We start from the raw sequence: 21,282 nt of genomic DNA, 5'->3' as shown, positions 1-21,282 counted from the left end.
CATAAGAATGGAAAAAAATTGGGGATCTTTTAGATGATGAGTTTAGCTTTAGAAAAGGTACAGGCACCAGAGGGCAGTCCTGAAATTGCACTTGATAATGGAAGAAAGACTGAAGACAAATCAAGATGTGTCCATAGGATGTCAGATGGTGCGAGGTGGTAGAAATTCTGAATAAAATAGGAGTAAGCTACAGGGAACTATTGTTAATATACAATACACACAATAACCAAGAGCGGACAATAAGATTGGAAGACCCAGAACAAAGTTCCCTTATTAAAAAGGGTGTAAGATAGGGATGTAGTCTTTTCCCCCTACTGTTACTGCTTATACATAGAAGAAGCAAAGGCGGGAATGATGGAAAGGTTCAAGAGTGGAATTAAAATTCAGTGTGGCAGGATATCAATGATAAGATTTGTTGATGACCCTGATATCCTCAGTGAAGATGAAGAACAATTACATAATCTGTTAATGGAATGAAGAGTCATGAGCACAGGATATGGATTGAGAATAAACTGAAGAAAGATGAAAATAATGAGAAGTAGCAGAAATGAGAATAGGGAGAAGTTTAACATCAAAAGTGGTGATCACGAAGTTAATGAATTCTGCTAGCTCAGAAGTAAAATAACCCATGACGGATGAAGCGAGGAGGACATAAAAAGCAGACAAGCACAAGCAAACAGGTCATCCCTGGCCAAAAGAAGCCTATCAGCTTCAAAAATAGGTCTTAATTTAAGGAAGGAATTTCTGAGAATGTACGTTTGGAGCACAGCATTGTATGGAAGTGAATCACGGACTGTGGGAGTACTGGAACAGAAGAAATTAGAAGCATTTGAGATGTGATGCTGTAGAAGAATGTTGAAAATTAAATGGACTCATAAAATAAGGAATGAGATTCTCTGCTGGAGGGGCGAAGAAAAGAACATATTATGAAAACACAGAGAAGAAGAAGGGACAAGATTATAGGAAATATGTTAAGATATCAGGGAATAACTTCCATGTACCAGAGGGAGCTACAGAGTGTAAAAACTGTGAGGAAGAAAGTGAATGGAATACATCCAACAAATAATGGAGGACACTGGCTGCAAGAGCTACACTGAAATGTAGAGGTTCAACGCCTCTTGATTTTGTTATTTACTTATTTATTTATTTTTTGGTGGGGGTATATCAAAAGCCTTATGTATGTGATCTCAGTTCTCAATCAAGAAACACTTGTTGTCAGGGTACTTGTGCGCCTGATGAGGTTCAGGTGACGACTGGTGACTTGGTAGAGAACTCCAGAATTTTCTATAAGGGTGTTATGCCTGAACTGAATTTGGTGGCCACCATTTCGAACACTGTCTGTAATGTAAAACATTGTTGAGTGAACAGTACATTAACTTTGTTAAATTAAGGTGGATGTTGTAAAAGGCCACCCTCCCCTAGCATTACTTTTCTTCAACAGAAGTTATTGATACCAAAATACTTTCTACCTTTTAAACAGCTTAATATTGTCTCAGCTGTTTAACTAAATGAATTTAATATGATTTTGTACATGATGTATTATATTTCAGACTAAAATGTATAAGATGAAATTACTTTATTTTCTTTGTTACAATGTACAGTTAAAATTACTCTTATTTTAGAAACATTTGAAACTACAAAATGTCTGGCACACTTAAAATTCCTATTATTAATTGCACAATCAAATGATATTTATTATGGTTACTTCTAGATTCAGTTATAAAAAAAGGGTATATATTAATAGAAAGTCATTTTTTAAAAAAGTTTGTAAACTCTTTGGAGTATTGTTAGTACTGCAGAATGAGTTAGTAGTGGGCATGCCTCTGATGTGATTGGTCATGTTTTTAATTTTGGCAATAACAATGTAATTTTTGATTTTGAAGTGGAATTTGTAAAGACAGTGAGATATAAAAAAAGGGATATAATAAAAATTGCAGAAACACAAATTATGAAGCAGGCTTACTTTAGCATTATCATGCCATTTGGAACCTACAATGTCAAAAATTTAAGTATTAAGAATCAACCACTAGACATGAAGAACTGGAGCCAACGATGAGAAAAGAAGATAAGTAAAAAGTTTATTGTAAATCTTACTCCTCTCAAAGCTTATTAAAAGATTTTAATACGAAGTCAGTGAAAATCAACTAGTGATGTGAAGGAAAAGAAGATTATAATGCGCACTGATTGTCTTTGTTGTTCCTGTCATCCCAAAGCTCTCACTGGCTCAGGATTATTCCCAAATCATAAGTTCCTATTCTAAAGTTGCTGTGTTTTGGCTCTTCTATCAGCTCTTTAAATTTGTGCATAAACTTTTGAATCACCCTGTATATCCATGTAGCAACAGCAGACGAAGATTACTAACAATACTGATATTAGAGACAAAGTGATGTATCAGGTGGAGAGCACAAACAAAGCAGTAGAATGGAATATAACAGATCTTCTAACTGTTGGCAACCTTATTTTATCAGTTACTTTGACTGACTTATCCTTCCCTACACATCATTGTGAACTGTGCACACTCACCTGTAGCTATTTTAATCTTACATCCCTATGAAAAACTTAAGTATTTGATGTCTAAAATTTGTCCCTAGGCATTTCAGACTCATATTCTATTTCAAACTGATAAGGGAAGGCTCTTGCAATTTCTGAAATATGGTTTATAGCTTTTGTTTTATGTTCCACATTTTAAATAAAGTACTGTGTATGGCCTATTTTATGGTCAACTGTTTTACTGTGCTCCAGTAAGCTTGCACAACTGACGTGTCCAGCATGCATTATAGAAAATATTGCATTACTCACTATACTTGAAAGAGGAGACAGATAGAAAGAGGGGGAGTAGAAAAAGATAAAAACAAGAAGTAAATCTATTTCCACCATGGACTGTGCTCAAGAACGTGAATCGATGATAAAGAGTGTCAGTAGCCCAATTGCAAACAGAGTTCCATTTTTAGAGAAATATGGATATATAATCTGTCAGTAGTCTCAGGAAAATACTTCACAATTTTGAGAGATGAAGAATAGGAAGTGGGTCATTTTGAATTGATGATGTAGAATTAATTATACCACTGATAATTACAGTGCAAGTCATCATCTGAACAATAGGAGGCTGCAACTGTGTGTCATTATTTCTGTACTATATTTTGGATTTGCTTTGCAATATAATTTGCTTCATAATTGTTTTAGGCACAAGCCTTTGACCTACATGTTGCTGCAAATATCTTCAGTTTATATATTCCACATTATCTTTATTAATTTAATTTGAACCTAACGTACTCACAATATTTTTTGTAATTAAATTATATCACCGGAGTCACTTTAACTTCTTAGATATTACGACACTGTAAATGGAAGTGTAGTTTCAATACAAGTCATAAACAAAAAATTATAAAATGACATAAATATTATACTACAGATTTTTAGAATGCTATTTACCTTTGCAATCAGAAGCACTGCGAGCACCTGGACCTACTGTGACACCTTGGCGACCAGCAATTGTTGGGCAAGGTGTGCATTGTAACTGTCCTGCTTCACTCTGATATGTGCCGACAGGACAGGGCAAGCATGTACGAGTTTCCTTCACAAAGTATGTTCCAACAGCACAGGGTACTGGAACAGATTGCCACATTATTTTAATAGATATCAAGGAAAACATCACAAAAAGAAATTGTTGCAAGCAAATAAATTTTTATTACATACTATAACAACGAAAATAATCAATTTTTGATCATATGATGTAAGTGGGTACACAAAAAAATCTACTTACCAAGCGGCGGCAGGAGAACACATACATAAAAAAAAAGGTTTAACATCTACAAGATTTTGGAACTGGTGGCTCCTTCTTCTTGCAGAAGGGTTGAAGGGGTAGGAAGAGGGGTGAAGGAAAAGGACTGGAGAGGTTTCAGAAAAGGGATACAGTTTGAAAAAGTCACCCAGAACCCCAGTCAGGAAAGACTTACCAGATGGGATGAGAAGGAAAGACTCAGAAGACTCTTTCCTTCTCATCCCATCTGGTAAGTCCCTCCTGACCTGGGGTTCTGGGTGACTTTTCTGAACTGTACCCCTTTTCCTAAACCTCTAAAGTCCTTTTCCTGCACACACTTCTCCCTTTCCCTTCAACCCTTCTGTCCGAAGAAGTAACCACTGGACCGAAAAGCTTGCATAAGTAAAATCTCTTCTTTTTTTATGTGCCGCCATTTGGTGAGTAGATTTTTTTTATCCATCCAATTACATTACTACAAACAATGATATTCTAGAAGAACAGTTATAGTATACAAAAGAATGTTAGTGCTAGAGACAATTTCTTTGCACATTCTCTCCAGATTCAGTACTCACAGCAAAATTTCTTATGAAAAAGAAATACATTATCGCTGTTAATAACCATTTGTTGATTGACTGGTAGTAATTTATTGACAATGACTTCTCTGGAATTTGTGGCTAATTTTCATAGCAACACACCACAGCACTATTGCTGGTTACTATCAATGATTATTTTATCTTATGCTCATTTATCACTCTCCAAGGAAAGTGCCCCCATAATGAATGGTAATAATTAAATGCTTACTTAGCACATTGCATTTCTGAAATAATTTCAGATTTTCACTTGATTAGGTCACATAATGTTCTGGATGAGCATTTGGAAATATTTTATCAGAAACATCTAACAACAATAACATGGTGGAGTGTGAAAGTATTGAGTATTTCTGTAACTCCACTCTGTGGACTTTCTGAAGTTTTCACAGAGCTCCACGTCACTTTTGATTTTGCCTGCATGTATCTCGGGCATAAAACTACCTCTTTCCTTCCTACTGCGTCTCTTTTTGGGCATCAGTTTTCTTACACCTCCAATGTAGTCAGCTGTTGCTTTTATTTCCTTGGCAGTCTACACAACTTTCTAGTTATCCATCCAAATATACTTGATTTCTCATGTGTAATGTGAGGTAGAGAAAAAGTTGCGAGAATGTCTGGATATAATTTTATTATTAGTGGATTACCCACAAATGCCTCTTTACTTGTGAACACACACCCCGATCCCCACCCCCTCCCCACATTTCCTGTGTCTTTGAACCAGTCCAACCTTCTTTTATGAATGCTATGAATGCTGGTGTGAAAAGTAGGATGTATGAATTCTCAGTTCGTAAATGCAAGATTTCTTGTATGTTTAAGTTTTACTCATTCTGTTCAACTAAATTTGAACTTAATATCATCAGGAATGTTACCAGTCAGACTAGTGAGCTAAGGACTATACATTTGGCGCTAATGTCAGTTGTCCATGATTATACTTACCTTTTAGTGGTTGTGCAAGTATCTTACCCTGCAGTATCTTTTTATCAGATAGTAAGTTGTATGTGTATCAAACCTGATTAAGAGTCCTTCAGATATTCCATAACAACACTTATTTTTACATATTATCCCCTTCCCAGTACCACTTCTCACGTAGGGGCACTACTGTATGTAGATGTGCACTAAGTTTGGTTGGAATTACCTACATAACATCTACAGGGTGTTCTCAATATTTCCTGCCACCACCCCTAAGGCTGCATCTACAAACTTCACAACACACCATAATTAAATGAAATCCAGCCCGCCCAGAAGAAATTGGACCACTGTCAGAAAGTGCATTGTCTCTATCAGCATCTGAAATATACAGCAGTTTCAGACAGTAAACAATTCACCATGAGTAGATTTTAATTTCATCAGCTGTTAACAGTGATTTATTGCCATGTGCAGTCTTATATTATAACTAACACTGAAGCTTATGCTCATTAGACAAAAGTAGCAACTGCAGCAACAAAAGTATATGCTGACACATGAAAACTAAATAGACACTCACCACAATCTGGGGCCATTACCACCTGTCCTGGTGGACAAGCATAGTCTGATTGCAGCTGCAGTGATGCTGGATCTGGAACTGTGTTTGGTAAAATGTCACGGACATCAAACTGGTCTTCCTCCAGTATGAGTTTCTCCAATAATCGCTGGACAGATGACCTCTCATTTGTGTTAGAGTTAATGACAGGGTCGCTGGAGATGAAACATATAACGACATAAGTATTAACTTTAAAGTATTATTCCCTTCATATTACAAGTTTCACTTCTTTAAGGTTTTTTATTATTAAAGAAAAATAAAACACCGTTTGTTCCTCCGTTAAGTCTCACTTTGACAGAAGTAATGGAAATGTGTATTTACTCACACAATTTTGAAAAATGAGGTACCTTTATATCAACTCGATTTACAACATTTGCTACAAATGTAATTAAGGTGATCATAATAGTGTCGGAGATCTCAACATTATTATTTATTGCTCCCTTTCATTAAATTATATACCCTGAATTCAGTAAGCTCTGACTGGTATTTTTTTTTTTTGGTAACACTATCCTTAAAAAAAGGTCTGCATTTGATTTGAGGATGATGTTAAAGCTATTTGAAACTGAATACACTAAAGTTCAGGACTATACGGCAAAATAATTTTTGTGTTACTGTGAATTTAGAACATTAATCTTTATTATAAAAAGGCAGCATTGTATGGCTCTTATTGCCATACTGAATCTCATCTAATGCTACTTGTTGCTAATAACACTTTACCTTTCCTACAGTATAATTGGATATTTCTCTTAATTGTATGTCCATAATGCCAACATCTGGCAAGCTTAATTTTTGTCTGTCCTTTGTCTATCAAAGACGACCTTGCATTAATAAATTAATTTGAATGCTGAGTGTTTCTATTATTACTGTCATAGTTCTCATTTTGAGAGAACAAGATACTTTATTATACCCTGACACTCAAAATTCTGTGCATGTGAAAGCAGCAGAGTGGCCATGTGTGCATGTGCTCATAAAAAAACAAAACTCCGCCCCAACAGGCCATGAAGCCCCCAAGGGTACTGACCAGCCACCGTGTCATAAGCCCACAGGCGTCACTGGGTGTGGATATGGAGGGGCATGTGATCAGCATACCGCTTTCCCGGCTGTATGTCAGTTTTTCGAGACTGGAGCCACTACTTCTTGATCAAGTAGCTCCTCAGTTTGCCTCACAAGGGCTGAGTGCACCCTGCTTGCCAACAGTGCTGGCAGGCTGGATGATCACCTATCCTAGTGCTAGCCCAGCCTGACGGCACTTTGGTCGTATGATGGGAACCGGTGTTACCACTGCAGCAAAGCTGTTGACGCATGTGTTCATAAGATGACATTTTAGAGTATGCTTTCATGGCAAAGTGATTTGAAATGAGCATTAAATTTCTATACATGAAGTTTCAGTATTAATCATTTACATCTTTAGATCACTTTTGTCTCACAGAATGCAACAATTACACTCTCTCCACAAAACATTACAACAAATAAACAGTACAACCAGAAAGGAATTTATTAATGTTATAGTTGTAGGTCCTGAAAATACTTTCACTGCTATCACTTGTCATCCAAATACTAAAACTACCAAACACTTGATGAATGAGCCTCACTTCCACACACCCAATGATCAACAGTTTCAATTTATTGACAAATTTTTGGAGCTTCTATATTATTTTCTGTCCTAATTTTTTCTGTCATTCTTATGATCCATCAAGCGGAAAAGTAGTAGAAATGTGGAATAGAAGAAATAGATTTTCTCTTAATCTAGTATAACGTAAATAATTTAGGAGTAAAGGAGACTACTCACCAAATAGCAGAAGCATTGCGTCATTGACAGTCACACAAAATCTGTGGGTTCAGCCAGCACACTGTAGCTGCAAAGGTGTGCTCCCACCCCCAACTCATTAAAAGATTTTTCGAAAGCTAGTGAGTTTCCTTATGTTTTGTGTGCCTGTCGATAAATTAGTGCTTCTACTATTTGGTGAGTGCTCTCCTTTACTCCTAAATTATCTATTTTCTCTTCATCTTACAGGCATAATTCTTATCATAAAGCTGTTGTGACTGACAGAATCTCTATAAACTTGCTATTAATATATTGGCGTGCATAAAAGTTCATATTCTTGTTCATGTAAGGTACATAGAAGGTCAATATTTTGTATAGAAGAAATAAAATAAATTTACTTGAACTACAAGCATGCAATACTTGTGCTTACTTGATAGCTGGGAAGGATATCTCGATGTTGTAAGTGTCGCTGGCCTGGCGAGACTGCCTGCCCAGTCTGAGGGAAACAACATGCACTATAGATGTGTGATTCAATCATGGAGATAACAAAACACTTTAACTAAGTCAGCTACTGTGACTAAAGTACAGCATTCATAAACAAACATACCATGCTTTTCTACTTTAAATGAAAGAGGATGGTGTTCTAAAACTACTAAAGAAACATTTCCTTTGGCAGCTATTATGTGCAACTGAAATAATACTGTTCATGGGAAAAACAGACACAATCCAGTAAAACAACAACTGAATTACAAGCTACAGAAAGAGTCAACTTTATGAAGAGTATAAAAAACAGCAACAAAAGATTGTGATTTCATTTACAGATGCGCCATGAAGTACTCCAGACTAAGAAATTACTGCAAGGAAAACAGGACAATAACTATACTCACGGCTCAACTGGAACCTCAGCACCCAGGACATATGAGCCACTGCCATCATTAACATCCCTTGCTGGCCGGGAACGGTGGTCGCATTTCACATCAATATTTAGGTCTTTGCACTCCCTTGTTCCTGAAAAAAATTATGTTGCTTTGAATATACCTGTCTTATCAATTCTTACACAAATTATAGAAAATAAAACAATACGTGAGTGACATAACTGCAAGGGACTTACCTTCCACAGAATACGAGCAGAAGTTCCAGTCTCTGTTGAGAGAATTCACCGCACTGCGAACCTTCTGTCTCAGGACTCCTTGTCCAGCAGAATTACACAGTACAGAACTAGGGAACTGCATTTTTATTTTGAAGACACGTTGCGCTGGTTTTGAAGCTATTAACAAGTTTTAAAAAAGCTTACAGAGTGATCAGAACCAACAAGTACTTACAGAAGCATGCAAAGAATCCACTCACACAACACCTCCACCTCCCTGCCTCCCCATTTGCACAACATTTACACACAAATGTTACTTGAAACTTGCTGGCAGGCTTTAACTTTGTGCTTTGTGCCAGTTCAAGACTCTTATCTCTTACAGGCAATGCTCTACTGACTTAACTATCCAGGTATGACTCATAACCTACTTTCCTATCTTCAGTTCTGTTGGTACCTTTTCTTTTTTTTTTTTTTTCAAACTTTACATGAGCTTACTTTGTATCTCTTGCTGGTTTGTGAATCACACCTGGACATGTCAATCAGTAGATCATTACCTGCAAAAGGTTCGAGACCCAGTCCAGTGCAAGTTTTTATCTGTCAGGTAATGCTCAACAACTCACACTTCACATAAGAGGTGAAAGACTAAAGATTAGTTCTTGAGAAGCTGGTGAATTATGACTTGCAATAATATAAACATTGATATCATGATGGCATGATTCACATGAACTCATTCTCTTGTACATCCTCAATAGATTAATTCAACTATGTGGTATAATCACATCTATTCCTAACAAAATAACTGGTCTCGGCAGGCATCAGTTTCTGCAGTGGTGGACTGAACTATGGCCCGTATTTTATGATCTGAGGATGCCCAAAATTGGTAATTTTGTTAGAAATAATTGTGATTGTGCCAGATAATTAAATTATTCTCAAAGCGATCTCTGTCATCTACAGCTTCACAGAACTGTAGTTCTTTCAAAAAAGAAGTTCTTTATACTTTCAACTCTAAGCAGACAATGACACACTAAAAATATTCGAAAATTTTATGCTGAGTGCTTCCTTCATTAGATACACATATACGCAGAAGTAAAAAGTACAATATGCTCTTCGCAAAGGTAAAATGCAAACATAGTGGTAAAAAATGAAGCCTACAAAGAACATGAAAGACATACAAATGACTTGACATACAATAACTTGAGTAAATTCCTTGGATGTTTGCTAAGAATGTGTGTAATGCTGTGAAGCTTTTACAAAAGTATCTGAAAAATCATAATGAGGGAGAATTACACAATAATAGAAAGCAATACAGCACAAAATATATTTGTAAAAGATAGGTGTACCAATGAAGGAGAAGATTAAACAGTTCTTGATGAATACAGCTCATATCATTCAGTAACATCTGTGTTTAAGGGGGAAAAATCCTTGTATAAATAAATGACTGCCAAAGAGAAACTACCAATTAAGCACAGATAAAATAAGAGTATTGCTTATCAAGAAACATACAAGCACAAGTAGAAACAAAAGGTCATGCAGATGTTATTACTCAAAATCAAATGTTCCTTCAAAACACAGAACAGAGGAGAAAACAAGATCAATCACAAATTAAGTAGGGAAATCACACAAGTTTTTCGCCAAATAGAGAGATAGTGAGAGAGAGCATGATGCAGTCAATGCTGCATGGATAAAATTTATTACTATAATGATGGCATATGGATTTATCCAGTAATTACTGTCAACATAGTGAAAACTTGGACTGGTCCTATTCGTTGTATCATCTTTGATGTTCTGACATTTCACTATATGTATGACAGTTGGCTGTCAAGAACCATGGTTGAGTATAAGGAACCGAAATCTTGGTGAACTTCATTTTTAAATTATCATACTGATAAAGTAATTTTTTTTCCACGAACTGTGTCATGAATTGCAACTCAGGTTCGCCATTACCATAAGGAATCCAACATGTATCTGAAGTGTGGTGACATACATTCCACTTAGGAACAAATTTAAACATCACTTTCATCTGAAACACTTATCTGGACAGTGTTATGAGCTAGAAATGAAATTCTTTATAAATATTGGAAAAGACAATGTGCATTCTAAGGTATTGCACCATGCCAGGAATGAAATTTTAGACTTGTAACAACCAATTCTTATTTCAGACTTCTGTCTAATGGTGCCTTACTCCTTATAATAATGTGAACCACACTATTGACTTAATGGCTGCAACTTAAAAACTAAAGTTTTAGACCTTAAATTATCAACATTTTAGCCCCCATATTACTGATTGTGATACATACTTGAGCAAGCTGGGTAGACCATTGGCAGTGCTGGATTAGTGGTTGGTCTCCAAAAACCTTCAGCTCCACATGTGTAGAACTTTGGTATTTCCTGTGAAAACTGTAGACCATTGTTGCACGAAATCTCACAAACTTTGAACTGTCCTCCAGTTCCCCAGTCTTTGCACAATTGTGTGCCACCAACAGGGTCAGGAAGTTCAGGGCAGAAGTCAGCTGCAAAGAAGAAAGAACAATGTGCTGAGAATTAACACAATGAGATTTTTTCATATGTGGAAAGTTTAATAGATAGAAATGAAATATAATTATACAGTCTGAAACTATCTTCATAGTTAATACAAAATTGTGAAAGAAATAGGCATTTCACTTCCCCCCTTATTCACCACAATCTACAGTTCACAAATGAGACTGAAAGATCAGAACTAAAAATAGACTTTCCCACTCAGGATGAAACTGGTTTTACAACAGTGTGGATTTGTCATATTTGGAATCCATCAATATGTATGCAGTTTCTGAGCCAGAGATTTTGTGCCAATTGAGTTGTTTTATGTAGCTCAAATGCTTTGTGATATGTTAAAAACAAAGGCTTTTGTAAATGGAGTTAACAAAGTACTGTAAAAAGAAAATCATATTGTTTACAAGAAGTGCCTAATGATATGTTTATCAGTAAATACCTCCAAAGAGCCCATGCTGCTTTAAAATGAAGTATTGCACAAACCATTTTATCTCACACACTGAAATTGCAATAATAAATTTAGCATATACTAAAATCAGAATCCATCCATGAACCATGAATCTCACTGAAGTGGGGGGCTTATGTGCCATAACCATATAGAGATCGTACCATATGTACAACCTTAATGGAGGGGTTTCTGTTCTGGGTTCTGACTAATCCGGTGTTCCTGAAGAGGGACAGCATCCTTTTCAGTAGTTGCAGTGGCAAACGTCTGGATTACTAACTGTTCTGTCCTTGCGACACTAGCCAACATGGTCATGCTGTGCTAGTACTGTGAACAATTGAAAGCATGATGAAATCACTGCCATTACTGTGGGTCAGGAATGAAAGAGGAAGCCACCTGGTAGAATTTTGCACAGAGCATAATTTAAGCACTGCCAACATGGTTTAAGAACCATGTAAGAAAGCTGTGTACATGGAAGAGACCTGGGGACACTGGAAGGTTTAAGACTGGTTATATAACAGTAAGACAGAGATTTTGAAACCAGATTTTAAACTGTGAGACATTTCCAAGAGCAGATGTGGATTCAGACCATAATTTGTCAGTTATGAACTGCAGACCAAAACAGAAAATACTGCAGAATGACAGAAAATTAAGGAAATGGGAGTTGGATAAACCGAAGGAAATAGAGATCGCTGAGAGTTTCAGAGGGAGCACTAGGCAACAGCTGACAGAAATGGGGGAAGAAATACAACAGAAGATGAATGGATAGCTTTCAGAGATGAAATTGGGCAGGCAGAAGAGGATCACATAGGTAAAAAAGACAAGGCCAAATAGAAAACCCTGGGTAATGCAGAAGATACTGAATTTAACCGACAAGTGGAGAAAACATAAAAATGAAACTGGTGAGAGAGAATATAAGATTGACAGAAAATGCAAAATTGCTAGAGGACCAATGTAAGGCAATAGAAGCATGCACAACTAGTGGAAAGCTAGCTGCCACTTACAGGAAAATTAAAGCTATCTTTGCAGAAAAAAGAAGCAGCTGTATGAATATCAAGAGTTCAGATGGCAAGCCAGTACTAAGCAAAGAAGAGAAAGCTGAAGGATGGAAGGAATATATAGAGGAACTACATAAGGGAAACAAACTTGACAGTAATATTATAGAAAGAGAAGGGGCAATAGGTGGTGATGAGATCAAAGATACTATGCCGAAAGAAGAATTTGACAGAGCACCGTTTAAAGACCTGTGTGGAAACAAGTGCCCTGGAGTAGATTGGAGAGCCAGCAATGACAAAATTGTGCAAGATATACAATACAGGTGAAATACCATTAAGCTTCAAGAAGAATGTATTAATTCTAATTCTAAAGACAGCAGGTGTGAATACAACTGAACTGTCGGTTAAATAAGTCATTGTTGTAAAATATCGACACAAATTTTTTACAGTAGAGTGGAAATACTTGTATAACCAGACCTCAGGAGAGACCAGTTCGGGTTCCGGAGAAGTGTATGAACACTTGAGGCAACATTGACTCTATGACTTATGCCAGAAGGTAGGCTGAAGGAAGATGAACCTATATTTATAGCATTTGTAAATTTAGAGAAAGCGTATGACAATGTTGACTGGACAACACTTTGAAATTCTCAAACTACCAGGGATAAAAAATACAGTGAGTTAAAGCTTATTTGCATCTTGAACAGAAACTAGACTGCAGTTGTAAGAACTGAAAGACATGAAAAGGAAGCCATAGTTGGGGGAGGAACTAGACAGAATAGTAGCCTAACCAATTATCATCAAACTGCTCAGTTTATTTGAGCATAACTTGAGCTGACAAGTTATTGAAACTGAGATGATGAATGAAAGAGTAAGAGGGCTGTGACTGGCATGAAAAAAGTGTGTCTCTAACTGGGCCTGGGCTAAAATGAACTACGTGGCACTTGAGTCTCACTGCTAGGAAATGTGTTATCAGTTTTCAGCTCCACTTGGTCATCAGCCTCTGTCGTCAACAAATGGACTTTGGGATGTTCAGCAATGCTTTTATGTCATTCTCATGAAACAAAATTTTCTCAAGCACAAGAATAAAATGCAGATTCATTATTACTTGATAAAGTGACTCAGAGAAAGGGCTAAATGATTACAGCAACAATTTTCAATTACAATAAAAAATGATCGCAATGGCTCCCTGCAAAATATGTTGCTAACAATTGGTAGCTAGGGAGAATGCATGGGTATCCACAGAAATTTATACAAGAGGCAAGATTCCAAAAGTGCCACTTTTGATTTACTGAGTTTAAGAATGTGCCATGCCCCAATTAATAAATTTGACTGGAAGAACACAAAGCTTACAGTATCTTAAATGCTTGATAGTTCTCGATCCAATATTTTTTTGAAGATTATTATTATATCTTGAAGGTACGCAAATTTCATTCATACATCCCTTTTTTTATTATTAATATGAACATACACTCCTGGAAACTGAAATAAGAACACCGTGAATTCATTGTCCCAGGAAGGGGAAACTTTATTGACACATTCCTGGGGTCAGATACATCACATGATCACACTGACAGAACCACAGGCACATAGACACAGGCAACAGAGCATGCACAATGTCGGCACTAGTACAGTGTATATCCACCTTTCGCAGCAATGCAGGCTGCTATTCTCCCATGGAGACAATCATAGAGATGCTGGATGTAGTCCTGTGGAACGGCTTGCCATGCCATTTCCACCTGGCGCCTCAGTTGGACCAGCGTTCGTGCTGGACGTGCAGACCGCGTGAGACGACGCTTCATCCAGTCCCAAACATGCTCAATGGGGGACAGATCCGGAGATCTTGCTGGCCAGGGTAGTTGACTTACACCTTCTAGAGCACGTTGGGTGGCACGGGATACATGCGGACGTGCATTGTCCTGTTGGAACAGCAAGTTCCCTTGCCGGTCTAGGAATGGTAAAACGATGGGTTCGATGACGGTTTGGATGTACCGTGCACTATTCAGTGTTCCCTCGACGATCACCAGTGGTGTACGGCCAGTGTAGGAGATCGCTCCCCACACCATGATGCCGGGTGTTGGCCCTGTGTGCCTCGGTCGTATGCAGTCCTGATTGTGGCGCTCACCTGCACGGCGCCAAACACGCATACGACCATCATTGGCACCAAGGCAGAAGCGACTCTCATCGCTGAAGACGACACGTCTCCATTCGTCCCTCCATTCACGCCTGTCGCGACACCACTGGAGGCGGGCTGCATGATGTTGGGGCGTGAGCGGAAGACGGCCTAACGGTGTGCGGGACCGTAGCCCAGCTTCATGGAGACGGTTGCGAATGGTCCTCGCCGATACCCCAGGAGCAACAGTGTCCCTAATTTGCTGGGAAGTGGTGGTGCGGCCCCCTACGGCACTGCGTAGGATCCTACGGTCTTGGCGTGCATCCGTGCGTCGCTGCGGTCCGGTCCCAGGTCGACGGGCACGTGCACCTTCCGCCGACCACTGGCGACAACATCGATGTACTGTGGAGACCTCACGCCCCACGTGTTGAGCAATTCGGCGGTACGTCCACTCGGCCTCCCGCATGCCCACTATACGCCCTCGCTCAAAGTCCGTCAACTGCACATACGGTTCACGTCCACGCTGTCGCGGCATGCTACCAGTGTTAAAGACTGCGATGGAGCTCCGTATGCCACGGCAAACTGGCTGACACTGACGGCGGCGGTGCACAAATGCTACGCAGCTAGCGCCATTCGACGGCCAACACCGCGGTTCCTGGTGTGTCCGCTGTGCCGTGCGTGTGATCATTGCTTGTACAGCCCTCTCGCAGTGTCCGGAGCAAGTATGGTGGGTCTGACACACCGGTGTCAATGTGTTCTTTTTTCCATTTCCAGGAGTGTATATGTGGAAACCTTTTTAAACAGTTATCATATTGGTTGGTATAACCAACTTGTTAAAGCCAAAATACACCACATATCCCTAGTTTGGCACATTATTTTGTAGCCATGTCAGTTGTACTACAGTACTTACAACTCTCTGGGTTAATGTCAGATTGGGTTGCATTGTTTAAGAAGAATATAGTTTAAGAAGGTCCAAACATCTGTTATATCTTGATTTTTAACCTTTTCTTCCTCTCTTCCATGCAGAAATTGGTATATCTTTTGTAACTGGATCCAAAGATGAAGTACGGGTGAAGACACCAATAATATGGCCTTATTCTCCATACTCTACTACAATTGCTCCACCATGTTAAACTGAATGAAGTCTCAGCTCACCTTGCCAGATCAAATGCAAACTGACTGTTGAGATTAAGATGTGCATGAGGTGAAGGGCAGGTGCCGGGCAGGTATCCCGTAGAAATGTTTATAATGTGCTGGGTGTTGGAACCGTCCCTATCTGTAGCTTGTTATGGGCTGTACAAGCGAATAACAGAGAAAATATCAGGTGCTCTATTTTGGCAATGGCCTGTAAGTGTTCATATCCCCAAAAACTGCAAAACAACACCAAAACCAGTGTGATGACAAACTGCTATAATTTCCCTTGAAGAACATCACAACCAAACAATGTAGTGTTTACCAAAGCCACAGTGTTTTCCTTTGCATTCAGCAATGCTAGATCTGTGATTCCACTGAATCATTTCTAGAAATATGTGCGAATCCTGTAAGTGCCTCCTCTTGCTCTCCCCCGTCCTCCCTACAGGATGACTATGGGACAATGTAATGTGGTCTGGAATTTCATGAAGATATTGTCACACAAAAGAATGTGGTTTGTTTCAGGCACTGGAATGTACAAGTAGCGTTTTACTTCTGGGCTTCTATGGTCAAAGTATGTAGAATAGAATCATTTGGCAGTGCAACATATAGCAGTCACATTGTCATTGTTCACTGCCTGTGATGTCACATTGTGGGCAGCGGTATCAGCAAAGTTTAACTGTATTGTCTTGCATGCACACTTTTTTTATAATTTTTGTGTGGAAGTCATAGTCTACTTGGCAGAACAGTAATTTTGACTTCTGAGAGTCTTTCCTCTTCCTTGGAGTCTCTGTCTGTCTTTGCTCTGGCATTTCCTCATTTCTTTTACAGGGTCAGCTTGTTATTTGTTATACAGCTTGGGCATTGTTGATACACTTGTTAGCCAGTTGCCTTTCCTCGTGCCACTATCCTCCCCTCCCCTCTACTAAGAAAGAAAGTTGTGCACTCTTTCTCTCTGTGATCAGTGTAATTTCTCGTTAATTTGGGACAGAATTTTAGTTTTTGTGTATTATGTAACCGAGTTCAAAGTGCGGAACAAGCCCATTGTTTACCTAGGTGGATATGGGAAACTGCCTACAAGCCACATTCAAGCTGACCTGCTCCCCAGTCCTGTTCATCACACCACGAGTTGGGCTCAAACCTAGGCTGCATTGCCTTCCTGGTAGAGAAAGCAAGCACTGTGTGCACTCGAACATCCTGCTGGGATGCTCAGTTGCTCTGGATTTTATTTACAAATAATGGCATGTTTTCGCTCTGAATTTTATTCATCATCAGATTTAAATGTCAACAAGTTTGACAGGATTCAGTATATTTTTTAAAGTGGAAGATCATTAAATAATCACAGTGAAAATGAAATCATGACTCTACTCTGTCTTTTTACCTTTTGACAAAGTTTTTATTGTTACAGTTCATAACCACAAGGTATACTGAGTGCCCCACGTAACTTTGCGATTGCATGATCTATCAGAAAAAGCATGCTAAACTAGAAAACATTGTGGAACAAACTGCTGAAGCCAATATGAGAAACCATGTGCCATTTAACTGTTAAGAAGTTATTTCCAGTAATGTTAAAAGTTAATGTTAAATGCCAAATCAAAAAAAATGTTTCTCAAATTACAATTTTTGTTACTAAAAATGATGTTTTTTTTTTGAGTTTTCCAGCCTTAAATTTGGTTATTGGTAATAAAAAGCACCATTATAGTTTAATTAAGTAGTAATACGCAGCAGCTCCAGATCATTGACAAATTCTCTCACCCCTGGGGTCTATCTTGGAGCCAGTCCCGTGTTGAACGATATGTGAAGGAAACCAAAGTGAAATTTGGAAAGGGATTTATGAGTTCAGGGAAAAGAACGAAAAACTTTTAAGGTTTTCTGAGGACATTGTAATTCTGTGAAAGATTGTAAACAAAGGTAATAAATTGTAGCCAAATTAAGTCGGACAATACTGAGGGAATGAGATTAGGAAATGAGATATTAAAAGTAGTAGATGAGTTTTGCTATTTGGGCAACAAAATAACTGATGATGGATGAAATACAGAGGATATAAAAAGCTGACTGGCAATATTATGAACAATATTTCTGAAAAAGAGGAATAGGTGAACATCTAATATCAATTTAAGTATTAGGAAATCTTTTCTGAAGGTAGTTGTCTGTAGTGTAGGTAGCCTTGTGTGGAAATGAACCATGGACAATAAGCAGGTCAGTCAATAAGAGACTTACAGATTTTGGAATGCGGCACTATAGAACAATGGTCAAGATTAGATGCGTAGATCACCTAATTAATGAGGCAGTACTGAACTGATTTGGGAAAAAGAGAAATTTACAGCACATCTTGACTAAATGAAGGGACTGGGTGATAGGGCACATCATGAGACATCCAGGAACTGTCAATTTGGTAATGGAAGTGCAGTTGATAAAAATTATAGACGGAGACCAAGGTTTGCATACAGTAAGCAGAGTGAGAAGGATGTAAGTTGCAGTAGTTATGAAAAAAGAAAGAGGCTTGCACAAGAGAGACCAGCATTGAGAGCTGTATTAAACCAGTCATCCAACTGAAGATATCAACAACAACAAAATGAAAAGGGGCACAAACATTTTTGGTGAAAATACACATAAATTTAAGAATGCAGAGGGTCACAAGAGAGTGTATATGGGTGTCATAAATGACTTTCAGTTCGAACTATGCTGTCTGATATAAGAGGAAGTGCAATTTGTCGATGATCTGTCTAATGGTGCCTTACTCCTGTAACAAAACCAATTACCAACTTTTAAGTGATGAATCTAGGCACGTACTACAACCTGCTCCATATCTCTCCCATAGGAATCAAGATGACAAGACTAGACAAAGTACAGTGGACATGGAGGCTAAGCAATCATTCTTCCCGCAAACCATACATGAATGGAACAGCAAGAAGCCCTAATAACTGTTATAACGGAAAGTACCCTCTGCCATACACTTCATAGAAGTGCATGTAGTCTTATAAACAGCCAAATTTGTTGGCAGATGCTGCCTCTATGAAAAAAAAAAAAAAAAAAAACTGTATAATAGAGCTACAGCAAACAATTACTTCAGTATATTCACTGCATGTATGGAAACTTAAGAAGTTTCTTCTTAAGAAAAATGTTTTTGGTGTCTCATTCTTCCTTCTGTTTAGGTGAATAGTATACAGTAAAACTGAATCAGAAATGATGTCATTTAGTGGCATAAGGAATTACTGCACAGTGCCATAAACCAGCAAACTTTTATAATGTACTGTTCAACAATAAGAAATTAATCTACAAACATAGTGTGAGTGTGTTCAATCAGAACATTTTACACAACTCTCTATCAATGATTACGCAGCTGGAATTATTTAATTCTATGGCTGATGTTCCCCAACTGATACTTCTTGAACTCAGTAGATGATATTGTTTCTAGTTTGAATTTTCTTTAGGTGTTATTGACAAATTATAGCCGTATATTATTTCAGTGGAAGAAACTATATCAATGTTGTAGGACAATCACACATGTACAGCTGCCTACAAGTCTGTATTCTGCCATAACAGTTGCTTTGTCAACATATATATAGCCTGCACCTAATTTCATTTACTATATTAGGTGATGGCAATGAGAATTGTTTTTTGGATTTAAAATGGCAAGTGCGAGACTTGTATGTGAACTTCTGGAAGTTGAACTAAGTTTCTTTGGATAAAATACATATTACTCAGGATTTAAATCCATAAATGTATATTAAATTAATTGCTCGATCAGTCATTACTCAGAAACTTCAGTTTTTTTTCCTTCAGTGTAACTTACCCAACAAATACACTTTAAAGGAACAAGTTGCAGTATTTCCAGCTTGGTCGTAAGCAACATAGGCAATAGTGTAGGTGCCCCACAGGAGAGTTTGGCCTGGACGATGCCCATTCTTTTCTTCAACACGAACCACACCCACATTATCACTGAAGTGCGGTTCGTCCCATGTCACAATGGCAGATCCATTTTTGGCAAGCACCCACAAATCTCCAGGGCAATGTTCCACTCGAGGTGGCACCTTTATTAAGAGAAAATCTACATAATTAATCAGAAAAATTATAAACAAAAGTACAGAAAAACTAGAGAATCATCTGAATACTAAGTATCTGTGTTATTAGAAACACTTATACAAAAGACATGAGAAAGCTGCCACTATGTTCCACATAGTTTACCTGCAATAGGCAAACACAGTTTATGCACATGTCTGCTTTTTGTATTGAATGCAAAATAATGAAGCAAAAAATAAGATTGTTACTGATAGTACTATTAAAATCACTATGGTAAAACTACAAGAAACTGCTCCATACCTTGTCCACCTGCAGCTGCTCGCAATGAGCTCCTGAATACCCTGGAGCACAGAGTCTTTGTCCGCAGTGTGAAGGCACAACACGTTCTACACCTCCCACAGTAATGTCATATCCAGCCCATGTCAATGCTAGCCCACGGTACAAGACAGGTTCAGTTCGACAGTCGCGCACCTGTGGGATGTACAAGACAGGGGAAAGAAAAATTTAACTCAGATATAATGTCACAGCAACTTCTACATAGTTTTCATGTCTACTAGTGCATGAAATTGTTCCTTAATGAATATCTAAGCAACAGTGCACAGAAGTTAATCCAGATCAAATATTTACTCGATTATTTCTACACTGCATTTGGCCACATCTACATCTACAAAAAATGACTACAAGCGGTACACTTAAAAAAGTAACTTACTTGTTTCTGAATTTCATTTGTGACATCAAGAGCCCTGTTCCACACCTGCACCTTTGTCAAATGACCCTGGAAGCCTGATTCAATGTATCCCCTTGGGTTGCTGGCACTCGGTTTTCCCAATGTCACCCAGGCACTAAAACACATTTTTCCTTGTAAAAATCTGATGCATCAGACTGCACTTAAGAATGCACTGAATTGCCAATCAAATTGTGAACTTACTGTTGAGGTAATTTCCGACCACCGCCATAGCCTTCTACTTTGCTTGCAATAAGTCCTTCTGTAATGAGTGTCAGCTCTCCACCTTTCTCTCCATCCCAGACAATCGCTACATGATGCCATTGACCATCATTAATTGTGGCATATTCTCGGAATCCGAGGTATGCATCCTGAAGGTCCTCAAATAATGACACTTGAACCCCATTGCTGTGGGCTTGCAGCATAACTCGTTTGCCAGTAACAACATGAGGAGAGCTGTAAATTATCATTAAATAAGTTACTGAGTTACATAAATCACAGAATAAATTTATTGTTAATTCTGTTATATTTTCATGGGCAGATTTATCCTGATTCACTCACTGAAACTTTGATTCTTTTTAGCACGGGAACTTGTACACCTGTTACT

At 38.2% G+C, this 21,282-nt stretch overlaps 1 protein-coding gene across 1 annotated transcript in view; it reads right to left on the bottom strand.

Annotated features, from left to right (window-relative positions):
* Positions 1-21,282, bottom strand: part of LOC124777314 (sushi, von Willebrand factor type A, EGF and pentraxin domain-containing protein 1) — a 154,213-nt gene that overhangs the window by 23,725 nt on the left and 109,206 nt on the right. The window contains exons 46-55 of the mRNA XM_047252670.1: positions 20,880-21,131; positions 20,661-20,793; positions 20,252-20,422; positions 19,725-19,962; positions 11,016-11,228; positions 8,743-8,898; positions 8,519-8,639; positions 8,062-8,127; positions 5,831-6,021; positions 3,433-3,606 (exon numbers count right to left, since the gene is read on the bottom strand). Of these exons, the coding sequence (XP_047108626.1) occupies positions 3,433-3,606; positions 5,831-6,021; positions 8,062-8,127; positions 8,519-8,639; positions 8,743-8,898; positions 11,016-11,228; positions 19,725-19,962; positions 20,252-20,422; positions 20,661-20,793; positions 20,880-21,131 (1,715 nt within the window). The remainder of the gene's footprint in view (positions 1-3,432; positions 3,607-5,830; positions 6,022-8,061; positions 8,128-8,518; positions 8,640-8,742; positions 8,899-11,015; positions 11,229-19,724; positions 19,963-20,251; positions 20,423-20,660; positions 20,794-20,879; positions 21,132-21,282) is intronic.

This window comes from Schistocerca piceifrons, chromosome 2 (assembly GCF_021461385.2).
Source record: "Schistocerca piceifrons isolate TAMUIC-IGC-003096 chromosome 2, iqSchPice1.1, whole genome shotgun sequence".
Taxonomy (NCBI): Eukaryota; Metazoa; Arthropoda; class Insecta; order Orthoptera; family Acrididae; genus Schistocerca; species Schistocerca piceifrons.
The sequence above is the reverse complement of the archived record's forward strand: the minus strand, read 5'-3'. Positions and strand labels throughout refer to the sequence as shown.